The sequence below is a fragment of the Cricetulus griseus genome, chromosome 2, assembly GCF_003668045.3.
Source record: "Cricetulus griseus strain 17A/GY chromosome 2, alternate assembly CriGri-PICRH-1.0, whole genome shotgun sequence".
Taxonomy (NCBI): Eukaryota; Metazoa; Chordata; class Mammalia; order Rodentia; family Cricetidae; genus Cricetulus; species Cricetulus griseus.
The window spans coordinates 77,278,390-77,298,684 of record NC_048595.1 but is presented as its reverse complement, the minus strand read 5'-3'; the positions used below and the strand labels follow the sequence as shown (position 1 = coordinate 77,298,684).

At 37.6% G+C, this 20,295-nt stretch overlaps 1 protein-coding gene across 1 annotated transcript in view; it reads right to left on the bottom strand.

The window, feature by feature from the left end:
- Positions 1-20,295, bottom strand: part of Brinp1 (BMP/retinoic acid inducible neural specific 1) — a 136,566-nt gene that overhangs the window by 26,560 nt on the left and 89,711 nt on the right. Inside the window, exons 5-6 of the mRNA XM_035438960.1 lie at positions 7,127-7,363; positions 2,536-2,758 (exon numbers count right to left, since the gene is read on the bottom strand). Coding sequence (XP_035294851.1) covers positions 2,536-2,758; positions 7,127-7,363 — 460 coding nt within the window. The remainder of the gene's footprint in view (positions 1-2,535; positions 2,759-7,126; positions 7,364-20,295) is intronic.

Here is a 20,295-nt window from a genome sequence, read left to right as displayed (position 1 = left end):
TGGCAGCTTGGGCATCTGCTGCATGCAACAAGGAAGTCAATTTGTGAACAGACCCTTTTCCAAGTCTGTGTTTCAGCAGTACAGCAACACATCAGCAACTGACAGAAAAAAAATCAATTTCACTCTCAAAGTGGTTATTACAAACTAGGTATAATGGGTAAACTCAGAATTAGGTAGTCTGGGGCAAACAAAGATGAACACACACTGGTATATACCCGTCATACTGGGGAAAGAGAGAGAAGTAAAGTTTAAAAAAGTGATTTTAGATAAAGAGAAACTTAGAATGAAGAACATCTTGGATGTAATCAGGAAAGATATCACAGATGAATCAACATTAGATATTCTAGAAAAATCTGAGGAGAAAGCTTCAGAGTGGGACAAGCAGCTTGAACCTTCCAGAAGAATATAACACTTTTTAATTCTTGTCTTATGTGCTAACACAGCAGACATTACAGAGGACAAATATGGATTTATAGATTTGAATGGCATTTTGACTTTTGTTTTACAACAGATTGGCTATATCTCATTTTTGGTGACTTTTAGAGCCAGATAATTTTTTGTTTTAGAGACTACCCTGTATAGTATCATTCTTTGTGGCAATTAAAAATATCCTTGTATATGTCCACATATTCCTCGGGGACAAAATCAACCCATTTGAGAACCAGTTAGTTATAGCTGTGGCTTTGGAGTAGTAACTTCACCTCTCAGAACTTCATCAGTTTTTTGGGACTGTATAACAGGAAAATGAATATGTGCGCACACACATGCACACACACACACACACACACACACACACACAACTATGTGGACAACACAGATAACACAGTAAATCTGACTTGATTTTTCAAGATTTATTTATGTGTCTCTGTTTCTGTCTCTCTCTGCCCCTCCCTCTGTGTGTGTGTGTGTATGTGTGTGTGTGTGTGTGTGTGTGTGTATGTGTGTGTGCATTCCTGTATGTCACCTGAAGATGTGCATACCTGTATATACATGCAAAGGCCAAAAAGTGGGTGCCCTCATCAATCATTCTTTTCCTATTTCTTTGAGGCAGATTCTCTAAACTTCATGGTTGTGTTTCCTCAGCTAGAAAATAGGTCAGCAAGTCTCAGAATTCTTGTCTCCACCCAGATTAGAGTTAACTTTACATATGTGTGCCAGATGCTTGGCTTGCTCAATGGGTACAAAAATTGAATATTATTGGGAAAAATTATTCTTAAACACTAAGCTACCTCCCTATCCCCAAACTAGTCTTATTCTTTAAAAAAAATTTTGAATTTCTTTTCTCTGAGGGAAATAAAAGACTAGATCCTACCCTCAATATCAAATAAACTAAAAAACAACTGTTCTGGCTGAATCAGTTTAAGGAACCTGATTCAGGCTCCACAACTGAATTCATGCCTATGTCCCCAGCTTGGTTTCTTGCCCTCTTTTGATAGCTTCATAGAAACCATGGATACATTACTATTGAAACTCCTCAGATGAAGATAGATCATAAATTGCCTGATAGAATGGAATTTGCCTAATTGAATCATTTTTTCTTCATTGCTTGTCCCTGAGAAGAAGTGAAAATTCCACAAAAACATGAATCCTGTTTGTTTATTCCTGTATTTCCCAGTGGCTAAAAGTTACAGACAGGGCAAGGCTGGAACCAGACTAGGAAAAGAAAGCAACTCTGAATTTAAGGAGCATCAGATCTCTGGATAAATTCATATACTAAGAGAACTGACTGTATGATCCTTCTTAACATTTTCATCAGTTGGTGCTACACATGGTTCACTCCAGTCTAGGCCCTGACCAAAGGCCCTTAACTACCTGATTGATTAATTAGTTAGCCAAGTTTCTTTACCATTAAGAAGAGATGCAAATCTTCCTAACCATGTACTTTTAAATTGTACAGATATTGCATTTTTCACTAACCAAAAGGGTAGCATATAGTTGTTGGGACCAGTGTTGGAGGTCTCCCACAGTCAGATAGGTCAGAAACAGCAAAAACAATGCAGAGTTAAACTTCATGGCCCAATTCCCTTTGTTATTATTGGGAAACGGATTTTAGGACTTTAAAAACATATACCGAAGACAGTGGGTATACAAATCCTTTAATAAGGTGAAGGTAGCATTTGCATAAAACCTATGCACACTTTCCTCTGTATTTTAGATCATCTCCAGGGTGCCTGCAATTCTTCGTGTCATAAATTCATTATATTTAGGGAAAAATGACTAGAAAAAATTTCTAAGCATATGTAGTAGAGGCACAAATTTTGTTTGGATGATTTCAATCTGAAGTTAGTTACATTGAAGATGAAGAATCCATAGATACTTAAGTTCAATGTTGTACATAGGCAGCATGTGGATTTCAGTGTTGCAAGAGCTAATTGCAGTCAGGATCATTGCTGGTCAAAATTATGGACTACTTAGCTTAAAGAGTGCCAAATATGCTACCTGAAGCATATATCCTTCTACTGTAGGATAGTATGCTAACTGATGCTGAGCAAGGCAGGTAGACATTGTAGAGATGGAGTTGTAGAAGCCACGTACCTCTCTCTAGGCAGCTGGTGGTTGGGATTGTGGCGGCAGCGCACGCTGAGACCAAAGAGCTTGCGGGCTGTGCGCTGGATCTTCTGCCTCTGAGCCTCAGTGGCACTCTGCAGGAGCTTGTAACGGCTCTGTAGATCCCAGTCATTACCCCAGTGCTGGTGGATGCTACCAATGGTCAGGAAGTGGTTGCTTGGGAGACGTTTCATAAATGACTTAAACTCATCTGACAAGAGACAAGAGCCAGGAAAGTAGGGGTAAACATGATAGTCAACATCTGAAGTCCTTCTTAAAAATTTAGTTCTCTCTTTTTTCCTCTTATTTCTTTTCTGCTCTATTCATATCACCTTGGAAATGGGAACAACTTAAATGTCCTTAAACCAACAAAAAGATAATGAAAACATTGTACATATAGACCATAAACAACTACTCTGCATAAAGAAAAACAAAATCATGAAATTTTCAGGTAAAGGAGGGAACTAGAAAATATATTGTCTGAAGTAACCCAGACCCACCAAGACAAAGGTCACATATTCTGTATCATCATTGACGCCTATCTCTCAATCTTCAGATGTAAGTGTAGTCCTTATCTGTCATTAAGGATACTGGTCTTGGAACAGAAGACCATAACAGAATATCACAATCAACCAGAATACAGAGTTATGGAACCCAATTTCAGTGGATACATTAACACATCAAAGGCTCAAGGAACATTTACAAAGAGGGTCCAGAAAGATGGTTAGAGCCAGAAGATCAGGAAGTTTGCTGTGAGAATGTACCTCCTAGAAACAGCAGAATTTAGACCCATGAAGCCTCAGCTAAACCTGAGCTGAACAAGTACACCATCAGATATGCGAAAGTGGAGAGCTGAAGGACCATGAAGTTTCAACACTACATAAAGAACAACAGCAAATAAAGAATTCTAAGAGCAGGAAAAATAGTCTTTCCCCAGGAAAAAGCACACATATTAGTTTTTGGTCAGTCCTGAATTCCTTCCTGACACTTAGCTCATTTGCCAGTGAAAGACTTTAAATTTGCCTGAGGCCAGCATGTCCCTGCACAGTGTGTTGTGCTGCTAATATTGTTTCTGTACCGAAGGCTACCTGAAGAAGGCATCTATGTTTGAGATACATTTTCCCAAACTTCCAGCATTGGGATGCCAAGTCACAATACATCCTCTTTGTATTCATTGTTAACAGTGCCTTTGAATCACTTATCCTCAAGTTTAAAAATTGAAAAGCTTTTATCCAATCTACATAGAAAATCAGTATTGAATGCTTTTGGTAGAATTATGCCTGTGAAAAAGCAATGTTGATAAATTATAGTCAAATATTGTTGCTTGCTAAGTGATCAAATCCCCATGACTTCTTTTCCTTTGAAATACAGGACTCTTGTGCATCTAAAGTGGTGTTAGAAATATACTAGCACCTGACTGAATCTTTCTTAAGCTATAGGATGGATGGAGAACTGAAGGAAGTAAAACTCAGCACTCCTGATCCAACTGTTATTTGAAGTCCTAGGTATAAACCAAGTAACATCATCTCCAGTTCTGGAAAACTATAATTTAAGAAATGGTAAGGGGTCTCGTTGGTAAGAGTTTCAACCCCAGTGCCCAAAAATGAGTTTCTGAGCAACATCTCAGGCTACAGTTTGACAGAGCTTTAGAAATCACCTAGCTAGTCTTTCTTGTTTCATATAGACAGTAAGAAATCTACAGCCCTGAATGACAAACTAATTTTTCTAAAGATGATATAGCCAAAGAGTCACAAGTGCCAAGTGTAAAATCTGGATTTTTCTTATCTGCTCTGACACTTTCTCAACCAGACCATCCTTCCCCCATGTTTTTTTTTTTTTTTCAACTGCTGGGAAGTGAAGCATAGTATGGATCATTTTGTAGGTAAAAAGCTTAAAAATCATTGTTTGAGCCAAAGAATTTTGTTTCATGCTACAAAAAATGCAGGGTTTTTCACACCTGTCCATATATTCACCTTATTTATATACAGAAAGAGTAGTTGCACAGCTTTCAACAGATACCAAATCCAGGCCTAAGCACTTAGAACTCCTGAATGATCTTCACAGCAAACCTATGAAGCACATCATCAGTACCACCCCCACTCTACAGAGGTTGGGTACAAAGCACATAGCTAACTTGCACAGCTGGCCAGTAGCCAGCTCTATTAAAATTTCAGTCTTGCTCCAGAATATGTACTCTCACTCAAAGTTTTATACTTCCTCTCAGCATAAGGAGGGTGACCTTGAGGTTTAGCATACAAAGAAGCAAAGAAAGAAAGAAAGAAAGAAAGAAAGGAAGGAAGGAAGGAAGGAAGGAAGGAAGGAAGGAAGGAAGGAAGGAAGAGTTCTAAAAACAAAAATTCTGGGCCAGATCTTTAGAAACTTTGTGAAAGATATTCAAATATATAAGAAATCAGATCCCATATTGACCACTTAAGAGTTACTTAAGTCATTTATTCAAGACTTCAGGTTATATGTCTGTCAAATTGGTACAAGAGTATCTAATGCAAATTCTGAAATTGTGAAGCCATCCAACAGCCACAATTCCTATTTCCTCCACCTGGGGCTATGGCAGTAAGGCTAAGGGCTGGAACAAACAGAACAAAAACGTAGGCGGGTTTATATTAAACTGAGCTATTTCAGAGGAATATGTGCAGGAGATCCATGGGTATGTATACCTGATAGAGAAAAAGAGCAAGGCAAACTATTTACCATTTTCTAATTCTGCAACATATCACTTTCTGTCGCATTACTCACCCACTCACAGTAGCTTCCTTTAGAATTAGAGCTCCTTATTACTGATGCAGATAGTCTTCGTTTCTTTTAGAATCTTAGCAATTAGTAGCATTTATCTGCAAAAGCAGTCGGCCAAGTATATTTTGTTTGTTTGAGGCCAAACATCACTCTAATATACTTCTATCATGACCTCTCTCTGCTTTTAAGATCCAAGAATTTGAAATAGATTAATGTATAAAGCTTTATAAAGCATACTCAGCACTTCCATCTAAACTGTATGGCCCTGCAGAAGGACAATGTCTGATGAATCCTATCCTGGCAAAGCATGTCTCTACGTTCACAGCAACCAGGCATTTCAAATGACCCTGCTTTTGTTTGTGAAACACAGTGGCTCTGAGGTAACATTTTGTTTGATCAAAGGGTTTTGTGACTAAAGATTTAAATAAATTCAAATATTCAAAATGCAAACATGGCCTCTCCTTTATCAGATGAGGGAGCTCAAGCCTACAGAGTTGACTAGAATTAATAAATTGGAAGACTGCTGTAAACACTGGGTCTGGAGTCAGGGACTCCATTACCAATGCTGTCATTTACAATGTGTGCAACCTCAAGGCAAATTCTGAGTCTTTGTGTCCTTCTTGCTCCATGGAAACGAAGTTTCCATGTAGTTGGACCTGATAGAAGGCTTATGAATTTGTTTTGAAAACTGTAATGCTACATTGATGAGCATCTTCATTTAGCAGATGTTAAACTATGTATTACAAGCTTACTATATCTTTGTGATGCTTCTTGGAATTCTTAAGAACTCTTGAATGTATCCTGTCTAAAACTGACTATCTTTTGTTGATGTCAAACTTTCTTCGGTGTTCTAGTTCAGCTGAGGGAAACCAACAACCATAAAGTTATCAAATATGCGTCTGTAAACAAAGATCCTGGACAACATCAGAATCCCTTTTCTATTCAACTACTTGAGACAACCAGAATCTAGTTCTGCCAATTCCCTGTCCAATGTCAGCCTTTCTCTGCATTTCTGCTTCTGTTCCCTAATCTACATTGGGATTAACATTCCTAGGTAACCTGAGAACTGCCTCTCTGAAGCACAGAAGGACAATAAAACTTTCTCTTTTACAATGGCCACCCCTGACTTTACTGGTCACACTGACTCCATCTCTAAATCAGTGTTCCAGTTGCTCCTCATCCTCACTCATGGACACTTGCAATACCATAATGATTTGTATCTCTTACATGGTTACATAATTAATTTCTGACAGAATTCAAAGATCCAAGAACTCAAAGATCTAACTTTAGACCTTATCCCCCTCATGACCTTGGATAACTGGCTTTCCTCCCCTGTAACTCATTAGTGTGAACCAGGAAATGCAAGAAATAGCTAAATTATCCTTAAAGTAACTTTTACTTTTGATAGTTCATGTGAACTTTGAGTATCTATGATATTATATATCACTATAGATACATAAGACATATATACACATGTACTTATGTACTTATCATATCTAGACAGACACATATGTTTATATACTTATGTGTGCTCATTCATCAAATCATATTTATACACATATTCACACATAAACAGAGAATTAGGAATAAATACAATGCCCTCTGACTCTCCAGTCAGAGGTGTTTCAGTCCTACTTTGTCATTTGAGTCCAGTGGAGATAATATATATAAAGTATAACACTTTATGATGCCCACTGTTTCATTCCATGGAGACTGACTCTGTGCCTCCTCTATGATGACTGCCACAGCTGACCCTGAAACCTCCAACAGGACCAAGTCATAGTAGTCGTAACCTGGCCAGGGTCATGCATGCTAGTAGTCTGTGTACCTGAATTTTCCAGGTCCTTGTAAGCTTCAGTCCAGGCCTTGGCCATGTTAGCCAGTGTGAACTCCATGATCTGGATGTCGGTAATGGGACAGTTGCACTGTGGGAACTCCTCAGCACACTGGCATCGACACTGGCTGTTCTGACACACATACTCTCCCTCACCATTGCACATGATGTAACTCAGAGCCGACTGAACAAACTTCTCTTGCAGATACTGTGGGAAGATTATCTGAAGACCTGGTTAAAAATAGCAAGAAGGGAGAATTAGAAAGGGTGAAAAGGTGTTTTATTAACAGCTTCCAAAGGTGACAAAAATCCAAAACTGCCAGGTTTCTCCCTGTGCATTGGAAGCAAAATATTTCAGAGTCTCCTTAGCTATAGATGGGCCACAGTTAGCATAACCATCAGTTTCATCACTTATGATTCAACCTCTCAGGCCATGACCTTGGTACTCTGGAAAACACAAACACTGTTCTGTTATATTAATAATTAGGCTGGAGTTGCTCTGGTGTATACATTTTTCATTTGGGGAGAAAACTCTTATGAATGCATACCATTGTTTTTTATCTTTTTATATCCTTCATTTATTTTCTTCTCCTTTCTTGAAATATTAATGAACTCTAGTTGTGAAGAATATATCCTGAGCTAGGAAGTAGGTGTATAGAGATTTATTGTATTGTATTGTATTTTGTTTTATTTTTTGAGTAAGTGCCTCTCTAGATAACACTGGCTGTTCTGAAAATGACTATGTACACCACATTGGCCTCAAATTCACACTCACAAAGATCTGCCTGCCTCTGTTTGTTATGTGCTGAAATTAGAAGTGCATGCGATCACAACCAGCAGGATTTTAATGAAAGTGTATTTGCAATATCAACAGGGACAGATGTGGGCACACATCTTCCTAACAGGGTTTATATGTCTTAAGCAGAAACAGACACAGGAAAAGGTCAGGAGCTAGGACAGCTTTCTACAGGAGACAGAATTTGGGTTTGTTAGAAAGTACCTAAGAGACAACCAGTATTAACAGAATAACAGGAGCAAAGACATAAGTTTATCTGGGAAGTCCCACTGCATGAAACAAACTTGGATGGATAGGAGTCTGATGTGGTGGGAAAACTGAGTGGGAGAGCTTCAGAAGCCAGGGGCAGCAAAGAATTTATTATAGACTACAGATCATGTATTTACCATGTGGCTCACTGAATACACACTCGGAGTTTTTCAAGGTTGAGAATGATATAACTAAAGGAAAATATTGAATAGGGCATGTATTATAAAACCAAAACATTGGCGAAAAAAAGCAACCCAGATACTAACTTTCTCCTTTTCTCTCTAAAAAGGAAAGCACCAAGGAACACTACGACAAAGTGGCTAGCCCATGGGTATGTGATGAGCACCCTTGACTACATCTTATGGTCTTCTCTCTATATTTGAACAGTCAGTTTTAATCTCTATAGTGCAAGATGGAGAGGGTTTATCTGGGCCAAAGCAGCATGCTGGAATCTAGAAACATCAGCCAAGTGGATGCTTCAGCCTATGATGGCCAGACAGAAGCGCAGATTTGGATTAAAAATTTACGTCCAGGACAGTCCCCTTCACTTATTCTAGGCCTGCTAATATCTTTATATTAGGTAAATATATTATATTTATTATTATAGGTAATATAAATTATAGGTAATATAAATATATTACCTATATATTACCTATATATAGGTAAAGAGTAACATCTTTACCTATCGCTTTGTAAAAAAAGGTGCTATATTTTTCTTTAAATTATTTCTTCATCACTTATGCTTCAGAGTTACTCTAGATTTGGTAAAAATTGCAGCCTTTTTTTTTTTTACTTTTTCAGTTTTTAGCTTTCACTGATGTTTACAGACTTTTGTTTTATTCCTTCAGATTATATGTAATGTATGCCATTATTATATATTTGTATATAAATGTGTATATATGTATACATAGAGAAATCCATTGTATATGTATGTACACACACACACACACACACACACACACACACACACACACACACACACTGAATTATGCATTCCCATTTCAAATTATGTGCTTCCTTCCCTACTCAATTTACTTTGTATATGTGTATGTGTTGGACACAAAGCACGATATATGTAGGGAGTTTGAAGGACAACTTGCTGTAGTTGATCCTCACTTTCAATCATGTGGGTTCCAGGGTTTGAATTTGGGTCACCAGGCCTGACAGTAACCACCTTTACCCACTGAGCCATCTTGACAGCCTACTTCCTCCTTTTCATATGAAGAAACTGCTGTTGAGAGAGACAATAGTAATGATGATGTTCTCCTTCTGAGGAATTGTTAAGGGTTTATAAAAACTTCAGCATATAAAAGGAAGAATAATGGCAGGTACATTCCAAAGGAAATCTTTAATCATCTGCACAGCTTTCACCAGAGGTGAGTTTAGATTCTCCGCCTACTGAAGCAGAAACCTGTTTAGTGTGGTGTGCATGACATTACCTAGAAGGCATTCTGGGGAAGCTATGAAGCTGGACAGTGGTCTGCTGTGAAATTGGAAAAACTCCTTACCACTGAGCAAGGCATCCACATGAGAGCAAGTGATCAAGCACAAGGGTTCTGTATAGGAGCAAGGTGATACAGACAGCAAAGGCTGGGAAACACAAACCAAGTATAAACTCCTTTCCGAAGCAAGTTTGCAGTCCTTTAGAGGGTGCAGTATTATTGAGTTACTTCATTTGTGTCACCATTTTCTCCTCGAAGCAAAATTTATTTTTAGCTGATCCCTATAGGCAACTGTGTGTATGGATTGGGGTTACGTTTCTGTTGCTTAAAGGAACTCTAGTGACTATATTCTATATTCTCAGTTCTATTTTTTTCAGACAACTCATCACTTTATTTCTCCTTTTGTAGGGGAGAGGATATTCTATTCTTGGTCCTAACCCAAAAGGAATTTGGGGGGAGCATTTTTAGAAAATTGCATCAAATCATTTCTCCGTTTGGCAAGGATACAAAAGGCAGTATTACCTACCCCATTTAGTGCAACTGAAAACAGATAAAACTTAGGGTTGGGGGTTTTCTCAGAGCAGCTGAAACAGAACACTAGCTGCTCTTTAAAAATGGAAACTCAGAACATGCCGAGCTGTCTCAGAGGCAGAATCTCCTGGGCAAATTTCAAAAGAGAATAATGAAGACATAGCAATTAAAAAGCACTTTTCTGCAAAATGTCATTACTGTTTAAAGTTACACAACCATTTCTACAGTAGCGGAGGTTCACACAGCAGTCACAGCCAGAGTCATCTCCCAGTGACCTGTGTCCAACAAAGAGGGCCATTGCTGACCCCCTAGATTGGCGCCTGAGTCCTGCTAGCTTCAATGGGAGTCATAAATAATTTGGAGGGGGATTTGGCCTGTGGAAGCACTTTTTGAAAGATATACAGCTGCCGGCTGGGGTGGAATATTCTATCTCCATGGTTCCCAAAACACTTTTTCTTCAGAGAGAGAGAGAGAGAGAGAGAGAGAGAGAGAGAGAGAGAGAGAGAGAGGGGTGAAATTGACAGAATGAGAGAAAAAGGCCACTTTTAATTGCCAAGCATGTAAATTTTGCCTCACAGACTCAGGAAGGCGATGGGTGAGTGTTACATTTGAATACCACCTTGCCCACGCTGAACATATGGAATATTTTCCCTTGAACCTCATTAATGTTTTTTCAAGTCTGGCTGTGCTTTGAAGGGCAATGTTGTGATGTGCCATCAAAAATGTGTGCAATGCACAGGCAAGTGGAAATACCCAAGAAGACTTCCTGCTTTTCCTGACACTTGCCTCATCCTTCTCAATTGCACCCACCTCACCCAGAAGCTCATTATCCATAAATACATCTCATAATGTGTTTTTTATTTTGCAGGCACTCTGTCCTAAAATCCCACAAATTCTTTGTCCCAGTATGTGGTATCGTTATGCGTTTGCTTCTTCCTTTTCTCTTAAGGTTCTAGTCTTTACTTGCATTATGATAAACACATTGCCCTTGGGAGAGTCCAAAGTCCTATCAGTGTGCTACCCTTGTTCCTCTTGAACTCTTTGCTCTTGTCCAATCCAATTTCTAGAATAATTATTCCTCATATTTCGGTCTGTATCCCTTTTTCCAAAACATAGTTCTTCTCACATTATTGGTTCAAATGTCATTGCTGTTTGCCTTAATAGGTAAAGTGTTGACATAGATTATGCTTTAATTTATTTAATTTCCATCTACAAAAATCAAAAGCAGATTTTGGAATGAAAGGGGCTATATATTTCCTACAGACACACAAGTCAAGCCAAGCCCAGTTCAGGTTACTGATACTCATCAATTCTCATCTTCTTCTCACTAAAGAAGTTCATGTCTTAGTCTCTGTGAATCTTAGAACTTCGGAGTTACTTGTTATGCCCAAAGCCCCACAATTAAAATAAAAGAATCATGATTCAAATGTGAGTATTTGGACCATTCAGAAATACATCAAGGTACTTCTGCCCCTGTAGTCAAAAGGAAATTGTGGAAAGTCTAAATTGTGTTCCACCAGTTTAGGTCCAGTACAGAAATGTGGCAGTGTATTATCCTCTTTGAAAACTATTTTTGTTGTTGCTTTCCAGTACTCTCTAGTTAGGGAAGAAAGAGACTAAACAGAACAGAACTCACAATGTGAATGTTATGAGCCAAAAGTTCATGTGTCCCCCAAATTCATTTGTTGAATCCTTAAGCTCTAACAAAATTCTTCTTCTCAGAGATGGGGAATCTGGGAGGTGATGAGGGAAGTCCTTCTGTTTATATATCTCTCTTATTGGTTGGTAAATAAAGCACTATGGCCAATAGAGAAGCATTTTATGTGGGACAAGTAGAGAAGGACCATTCTGAGAAATGTAGTGGAGGGATGGTCTTCATGTGATTCCCAGGAAGAGAAGATGTGTAAGGCGCCTTGTTAATATAAGTCCTTATAAAAATACATAGATTAACAGTTATGGTTGATAATTAAGACTGAGCTAGCAAATAAGAAATCCTAGTCATTGGCCAGCAGCATTGTAACTAATATTCATCTCTCTGTGTTATCTGGGGCCCTAACATGGCAGAGGAACTCAGGTGGCTGGCGGAAAGAGTTATCGTTACAAATGGCGCCTATGTGGTTTTACGAACTTCCAGATAACTTAGAAGGTCAAGAAGACAATGGTATTCTCTGTCTCTCTCTGTCTCTCTCTGTCTTTCTGTCTCTGTCTCTCTCTGTCTCTCTGTCTCTCTCTGTCTCTGTCTTTCTCTCTCTCTCTCTCTCTCTCTCTCTCTCTCTTTCTCTCTCTCTCTCATTGAGTCGCTGAGTTCATACCAAGGAAACACTATTTGGGCACTCAGTAACACGGCAGCTATCTGCTAACCAGAATTTGGATCTTCACCAGATCCTATGGTATCTTGATTCTGGACCTCACAGTGCTGAGACTATGACAAATGATCTCTTTTGAATGAACTATCTCTGTGCCAGCATCTGGGATAACTCGGGTTTCCTAAGGCACTGGCATAATTAAGTGTGCAGTAAGTGTGTGGTTTTCCTCATTTGTCACAATCCAAAGGATTACTCAAGAAGAGAGCCATACTAGAGCCTTTGCTGGAAAATGTCTAATGATGGGTAAGCAGGTATGGGGGTTAAGAATCCACAGGAAGAATAGTCTAGAAAGTGGAAACTGCATGCGCATGGGCCCCAGGCAACACAAGTTCCAACACTAGTCCTTACCTCACCTTTAAATATGTGCCCCCTCTCTGTAAAGGAACATAGGAAGCCAAGTGTGGTGGTGCATGCCTTTAATCCTAGCACTCGGTAGGTGGAGGCAGGAACATCTCTGTGAGTTTGAGGACAGTCTAGTCTAAAGAGAGATTTCCAGGACAGCCAGGGTGATACAGAGAAACCCTCTCAAAACAAAGAAATAAAAAACAAAAAACAAAAATTAAATCAAAAGCAAAATCAAACAAACAACAACAAAGAAAAGGGGGAATTTACAGATTTAAAATTAAACATTTTCAATAATAAAGAATTTGGAACTTTGGTAGATGATTGTCTCTTTGAAGCACTATTGTGCTTGGCAATGTTTAACATACAGTGACAAATAGTGGGCATTTCATTGTTTCATTATAACTGTGGAAGACAATAAGATTCGAGACTGCAATTGTGGAAGACGAGTATGGGGTTGGTTTTTGAAAAATATTGATGTTATTTAATTTTTATTTGTATGTATACATGACCAAATTTATGTATAAACCCTACATACATGCATGGGCAATGGAGGTCAGAAGAGTTACAGACAGTATCGAGGTCCTATGAGGTTGCTGTGAATCAAACTGTGGTCCTCTGAAAGAGCAGAAAGCATTCCTAACTGCTGAGCCATTTCTCCAGCTTTAGAATGGGTTTTGAAGCCCGAGCATAGTGGGAATTGACAAAGAAAGACAGCTATAAATGCCACCACATAGGGCAGACATTGATCAAATGCAGGTCAGAGTATAAATACTTGAGATGATTCTAAGTCTTGTTTAAGGTACCATTGTGATTTGGAATCTCTTGTTTGCTTTATTTTATTCTGTATCTTAATTACCTAAGCCAGTCTACTTTTGATTGACATTTCTCTTTTCTGACCCATTTCACTTGCTATTAAATTCATGATCTCTTACAGTGCGAAGCGGAAGATGGAAAAATAAAGGCTCTATTTTTGTTGCATATAAATATTTCCTGTTCTGTCCTTGCATCAAATGTGCCCTCCTGTGGGTATCTCTGAGTCCTACAGGAGTCCCAGATGTTGTGTTGTACCTGCTAAGTTCTGCCTGTCAAATCCTGTTCGTTTGTGAAATGCACAAGGTGGGATGAACAACAACAAGGACAGCACCTTTTGCAAAACAAGAGGCTGATCCCCTTCTCGGTGAAAGCCTGGGATTTCATATTGGCAGATAAAGGACTTTATGGCTTACACAGCCAAGCTGAACTCCAGTGTAATGAAGGCACGCAGGTCAATTACCCATCTGTTTGTGTTTCTATTGCTGTGAATTACAGTATCCATTGCTGACAGCTCATTGGAGTGGAATGAAAATAAGACAATAATTCACCAAGTGAAACTGTGCAGAAAGGGCAAAAAGGCTATGATCTCATTCAGAAGTTCAGCCCTGTCTCTGTGATGGGTCATTTACACTCTGGGAAATGAAGAAAGGCAGCTACCTGGGAGAGGAAAGTGTGGGTTCTGCCTCCTTCAATTGCAAGAATTAGGACATGCCACCTCCTCACAAGAGCAATGTGTTGTGTTTGTGATGACCATCATCTAAACTGCAGGATCTTCGGGGTATAGACTTTGAACCTTAAGTGAAAAATAAAGGTAGAATATGGGGTGATATGACTGAATTATTTTAGTGTCAGGCATTTGGAAGAATTAGCCAGAACTTCTTGATAGGTTAAACAAAACCAAACTTTGTGCCTTTGAGATATAGAAACAGTGCTGAATGATATCATGGTGGGAAACATTTAACCTAATGATAATATCCAAATTCAATTCAGTAGACTGAGCTATCAAATGACAAGTAGTAGGCTGAGTTATCATTTACTCAGGTTGCATGCTTTCCTGTAAAGCCCTCTCTTTAATATAATAATACACCCCAATGTCTGAACAAAGACATATCCATATGGAATGTTTTGGTCAAGTTCAAAATGATATGTTAATTCTCAAATAAGAGAATAAGAATCAACATGTGATTCAATTAGTTTCTTTTGTCACAAGACCAACAGTATTCTATATAGAAACACAAGAGGAAAAAAAATCCTACTAAAATTTGAACTCTATGTATCTAACATAAAGTAAGAAAGAAGCACTTCCCTTTGCAAATCATTGAGATTAAGGAGTTATTTGGTGACACCACATAATGTAGTCCAAACAAAGTTAGCACAGCATGGCCAACTGATGAAGTAGAAAAAGAGATTATATTTATTAATAAATTCTACTTCAAGACCATACATATGGAAGAATTGAGTGGCTGCAATGCAGGCTATGTACTAAAGCCTACTATCTGAATTCTCTAAAGAAAATTTTTGCAACCTTCTGTATGAGATGACCATGATGACCATTAAGATTTGTTCCAACTTCCATGGTTTTCCTTTGTATTCTTTCCTTTAGTATGAAAATTTTATCATAGATTATGTCCCAGGAAAAACTCTAGGATATTTCAAATACTGTCAATGCACTTTGGGATCTAATCTTAAGTAAGGAAGATAGTCAATGATGAATAAATAAAAATACAAAAGGATTTATGTAACAAAATATATTTAGAACAGACATGGTTCCAAATGACTATTTCAATTTTGGAAAAATAAGATAGTCTAAATCAAATAAACAAAGATAAAAGGTCAAAATATCTTAATGTAATTTTATAAAACTTCAGGATGAAATTGTTCTTGAAGCCATGAGAAGAAATTTATTCAATTTAAGTAAAGGCTCCTTTACAGAATTCATAGAAAACAAACATGACATCCAGAAGGGTGACAATATTGGATCTTTGCATTAATAAATGTCTCAAAATTCTTCCCTTACCCATTTCTTCTTTGCAAGAAAATCTGGAAAACTGTCTACTTCTATACTCTGTATGTGTCAAGTTATTTTCTCTTCAGATTTTACCTCCAGATTTTATTAATTAAATAAGCTTTGAAAAAACTAAGAGGATTAAGTTCCTTGATCATTACTTCCTTCATCAAAGCTTCCTTTGTATGGCTGACAAAAAAATGGAATGAACTCTTTTATATCTTGGCTGTCCATGTCTGAATATGTTGGTCCAAATTCATAGACCAATAGCACTTAAGAGTCAACTTGGCTATATGTAGATCATGCATTACTGAGGCTAAAATGAAGTTATATAAGTAACACTTTATAAAGTTACAAGTTATGAGTTACTAAAAGATAGATTTTGTATTCAACTGATACCATGTTACTATCATTGCCACACTTGCTGCTGTTTTCTCTAGAGGTCACAGACAGCCTGAGAAAGGCCCTCTACAAGACGCTAAAATAACTTACACTTATCTCAAAATCTAACAGAAATACATATTGCATTATATTATGTGTTCTTATGTTCATGTTCTTATTCTGTGAACATGAGAGTCATTCGTATTGAGCATGTCTGTCATCCAGCACATTACTTGGTATCAATGAAATATGTTTGAATGAAGGTACATTTAGAAAAGATATGTTTCTCAGAAGACCATGGTTCTCTATTCTCTGCCAAGCATGACCCATCACTCCAGCTTCAATGCTCATAAGCAGAACTGAATTCATCCTTGGAGTTATAACTTGAGGCCTGAATCTAATTTAACTTCATCTCAGTAGTTACAAATGCAAGTGTTCAGAAAGGACTGTATTTAAAAAAATATCTAGGCTGAAAACATCCTCAGAGAACAATGGCACTAAAGCACTATTCATCTCAGCATATATTTTGTTTTATATCCATTTCCAAAAATTATGATTCTTGAGGATAATTGTGCCTTTTATTTCTTTTCATTCTTTCCAACTTAACAAGCACAGTGCTAGATGATAGAAGATGTGGAAAAATGAAAATCCTCAATTTTGCCCCTATAATGTCCTTTCATTCACTACTTCTTGAAGCCAAGTGCTGTGTTAGATGCCAAAAGCACAAAACATGAACGAGAAATGATGTCTAACTCTGGAGGCTCATGGTGGATGGTAGGATGAGAGTCATCTATGTACAGAGACAAGAAAGTATATACAAAAATATACACATGAATTTCAGTGAAATACAAAAGGAAGAGCCCCTACTTATGAAAGATATGAACTTGTAACGTTTATCTAGGACTGAAGTGAACCTGAGAGCAAGCATACTCCAGGATTTGCTAATGTGGATTCTCTGGACTCACAGATCTGCACATGTGGCCAAGCTTAAGTACAACTGAGAACGTTTATGTAATTTATGTATGTTTTGAAACTCATACTTCAGATTAGCACAATTTAGGCACTGAGACACCAATAGTAAGAAAATGTCCTTCATGATACTTAATGCAATATATCAATATCAGTAAGCTGCTGTTAAATTACTGAGTGCAAGTGAATAAGTTGCAAATTCTAGTAGCTTATAGCCACTCCAGGCTATTTCTTATTCATGCTTCATGTTGACTAGACTTTGTCTACTCTCCATATGTCTTCCATTTAAAAATCATGCTGTAAGCATGGTATGTCTCAAGAATTTGGTATTCTCATAGTAAAGGAAAAGGAGTAAGAGTGAAGCCAAGTATCTCTATAGATGTGGCATGTTCTATGTCTTTTTGTACTGTCTTGCCCAAAGCATATCACCGAGAGAAGGCCAATATCCTTTGGACAGTAGTGCACCCTCCCCATGGTACAGCACTTTCTAGCAAATGATGAGCTGAAGAATATAGATTTCGATAAAAAGAAGGAAACCCTTTTGTGAATATTCACAGTATCTCTGTACACTATATTCAAAAGGGGAAGGTGAATTGATGAATAGCTATGATATGTGACATATCCTTGCAGTGGGATACTAATGAAGACAAGAATAAGAAATATTAATATTTACCATAATATTGTTGAGTTATGAACATGTACACTGAAAGAAGCTTGACTGGAAATCAGATACTCTTCAAGCCTACTTATTTGAAAATAGAGATATAGATGACAACCTTTAAGGTTAGAGACAGATTAAGATGAAGGATGACTGCTTAATAGGTATGTAATTTGTGTTTGCAACATGAGAATTTTATGAAATCTGTTATTATAATTGCACAGAGTTTGAGCATATTTAATGCTATACCTTAAGTTGTACTCCTTAAGAATGGCTCTGAAGGTTTTTTTTTTTTAATTTTACCACAGTTAAAAATATACAATTCAAAGAAAATTAACTTTGCAGTTCCAACTAATTTAAATTATTTAACATTTATTGAGCATCTACAATATGCTGAATGCCATGCATCTCAAAAGTGAACAATAAGCAACTATATTTGATACTCAAAAACTGATTCATCCATTATGAGCACTTGTTACTCCTCCAGACTACCAAAGTTTGGTCCTCTAGACCCAAAATGAGCAGCTCTCAACGACCTGTAACTCCAGAAGATTGAATGTCTGCTTCTGGCCTAAATGAGCAACTGCAAATGCTTAGCTAGTGCACGAATGTGCACGCGCGTGCGCACACACACACACACACACACACACACACACACACACACACACACACACACACACACACAAAATCCAAACACACAAATAAACTTATTATTATTATTATTATTATTATTATTATTATTATTATTATTTGTTTTTGGTTTTTCAAGACTGAGTTTCTCTGTGGAGGCTTAGCTGTCCTGGAACTCAGTTGGTAGACCAGAATGGACTTTAACTAACAGAGATCCACCTGCTTCCCAAGTGCTGGGATTAAAGGCATGCACCACCACCTGGCTCAAATAAAAGTTTTAAAAAATTTCTAAAGTATATAACTCTTGAAGATTTCAGTGATAAGGGAGTGATAACTTTATAATTGTGAATATAGGAAAAGATGTGGTGTGTTTGAAATATATTAAAGGCACATCAAAAGTCATGTGTGTTCTCTGCAGGAAACTTGTTTCCAATTTAAGTTGTTGGGATAAACAAGGATTCACTTAATCACTTTTTAAAAATAAACAAGTGCTGCATCCATACACATCAATAAACAAATCAGCTTGTCTGAGTTGTTAAGGTTTTGTCCATCCTGATGCTTTATTTCTGTCCAATCAATGAGACTGATAAGCATTCTAATGGGACGTGGTTGTTAAGTCAACCAAATTACCACATAGACTTTCTAACTGTGGTGATATCTTGCTTGTACAAATAAAGCCTGTCTGAAGGTCAGACAGAATGGAACTTGCCATTAGTTAACCATAGAGGTCTGGCAGTTTGTACAGACAGACAGGAAGTGAGATAGCTGTGCAGAAACAGAATATATGCAGGGAGAAACAGGAAGTCCAGCTCTTGTCTGAGGAGATGCTAAGAAGGTACGGTATGGTGGTTGCTTGTTCCTTCTTTTCTCTGATTTTTCAGCATTTTTTTCTTCTATTCCTGACTCCGGCTTTTTATTTCCATTCTATATTTTTGACCACAGGTTTATTTGAAACAAACAGTCCCTTGTGACTATTGCACACCTATGTAATTCCATGACACTCCATCTGCCAGTATTATCCCCAATCCAGTAAGTATGCATTTGCTCAGAATTCTTACATTTTTCCTGCCTGAGTCTGGAGTACTTTACAGATTGCAGTAAAACTCACTGCAATCCCACAATCCTGGAACATCCTGAGGTGGAATGAGCAACCATTCTGAAGGCATTGTTAGTTTCTGGTCATAGATTATTTTGAGAATAACTAAGGAAATCAGTTATAATTGCTCATACAAAGGCTAGCTGGTCGTGTCAGAGCAATCACAGACTCCCTGTACAAAGTAGCATAATTTTAAGTGTTTATGATGCAGGAACAGAAAAAACATAAAAAGTAATTGCTTTATAAACAGTGTGGTTCTTATTTCTGTTGGGAAGAACTGCTGTGAAATTCCAGACCATAGGATTTAAGTATCTCTGGGCTCAGATTCCTGCCCTGACTCTTGCAAGTAACAGAACTTCTGTGAATTTCCATTTTTAATTAAGAAAATGAATTTGTACTGAAGCTTATTTGAGGTATTGATAAAAAGAAATCACTTCAATCCCTGCTATATAATAGTTATCCAAGATGATATCCATGATTAGTAGTATATCACCTCCTTTGGTTGGTAAATATATATTTTCTAATTAAATGAAAAATTCTGTGAAGTGCATGTGGTCTCATTCTCATTTTGCAGATTATATATGGAAGTTGAAAACATGAATTAACTACTTCAAAGTCTGACAGTCATCAACTCTTCTCTACTGAGCCTCTCCATCCTATTTGTTTTTTGATTGATACCTTCAATCTACATAATGACAATAACCCTTCTTCTTCTGACAAGTGATAAAGCAGGGGGTTCCTTGATATATAATGGAAAATCAACATTTGGATGCAAGCAGCTTGGTGGTAGTCAGCATACCCATTTGTCACAAGACTCTGCCATTGAGCATGCCTCACAGTCCCAGAATGGCAGAAACATGGACACTGGTCAGTGAGTCTCAT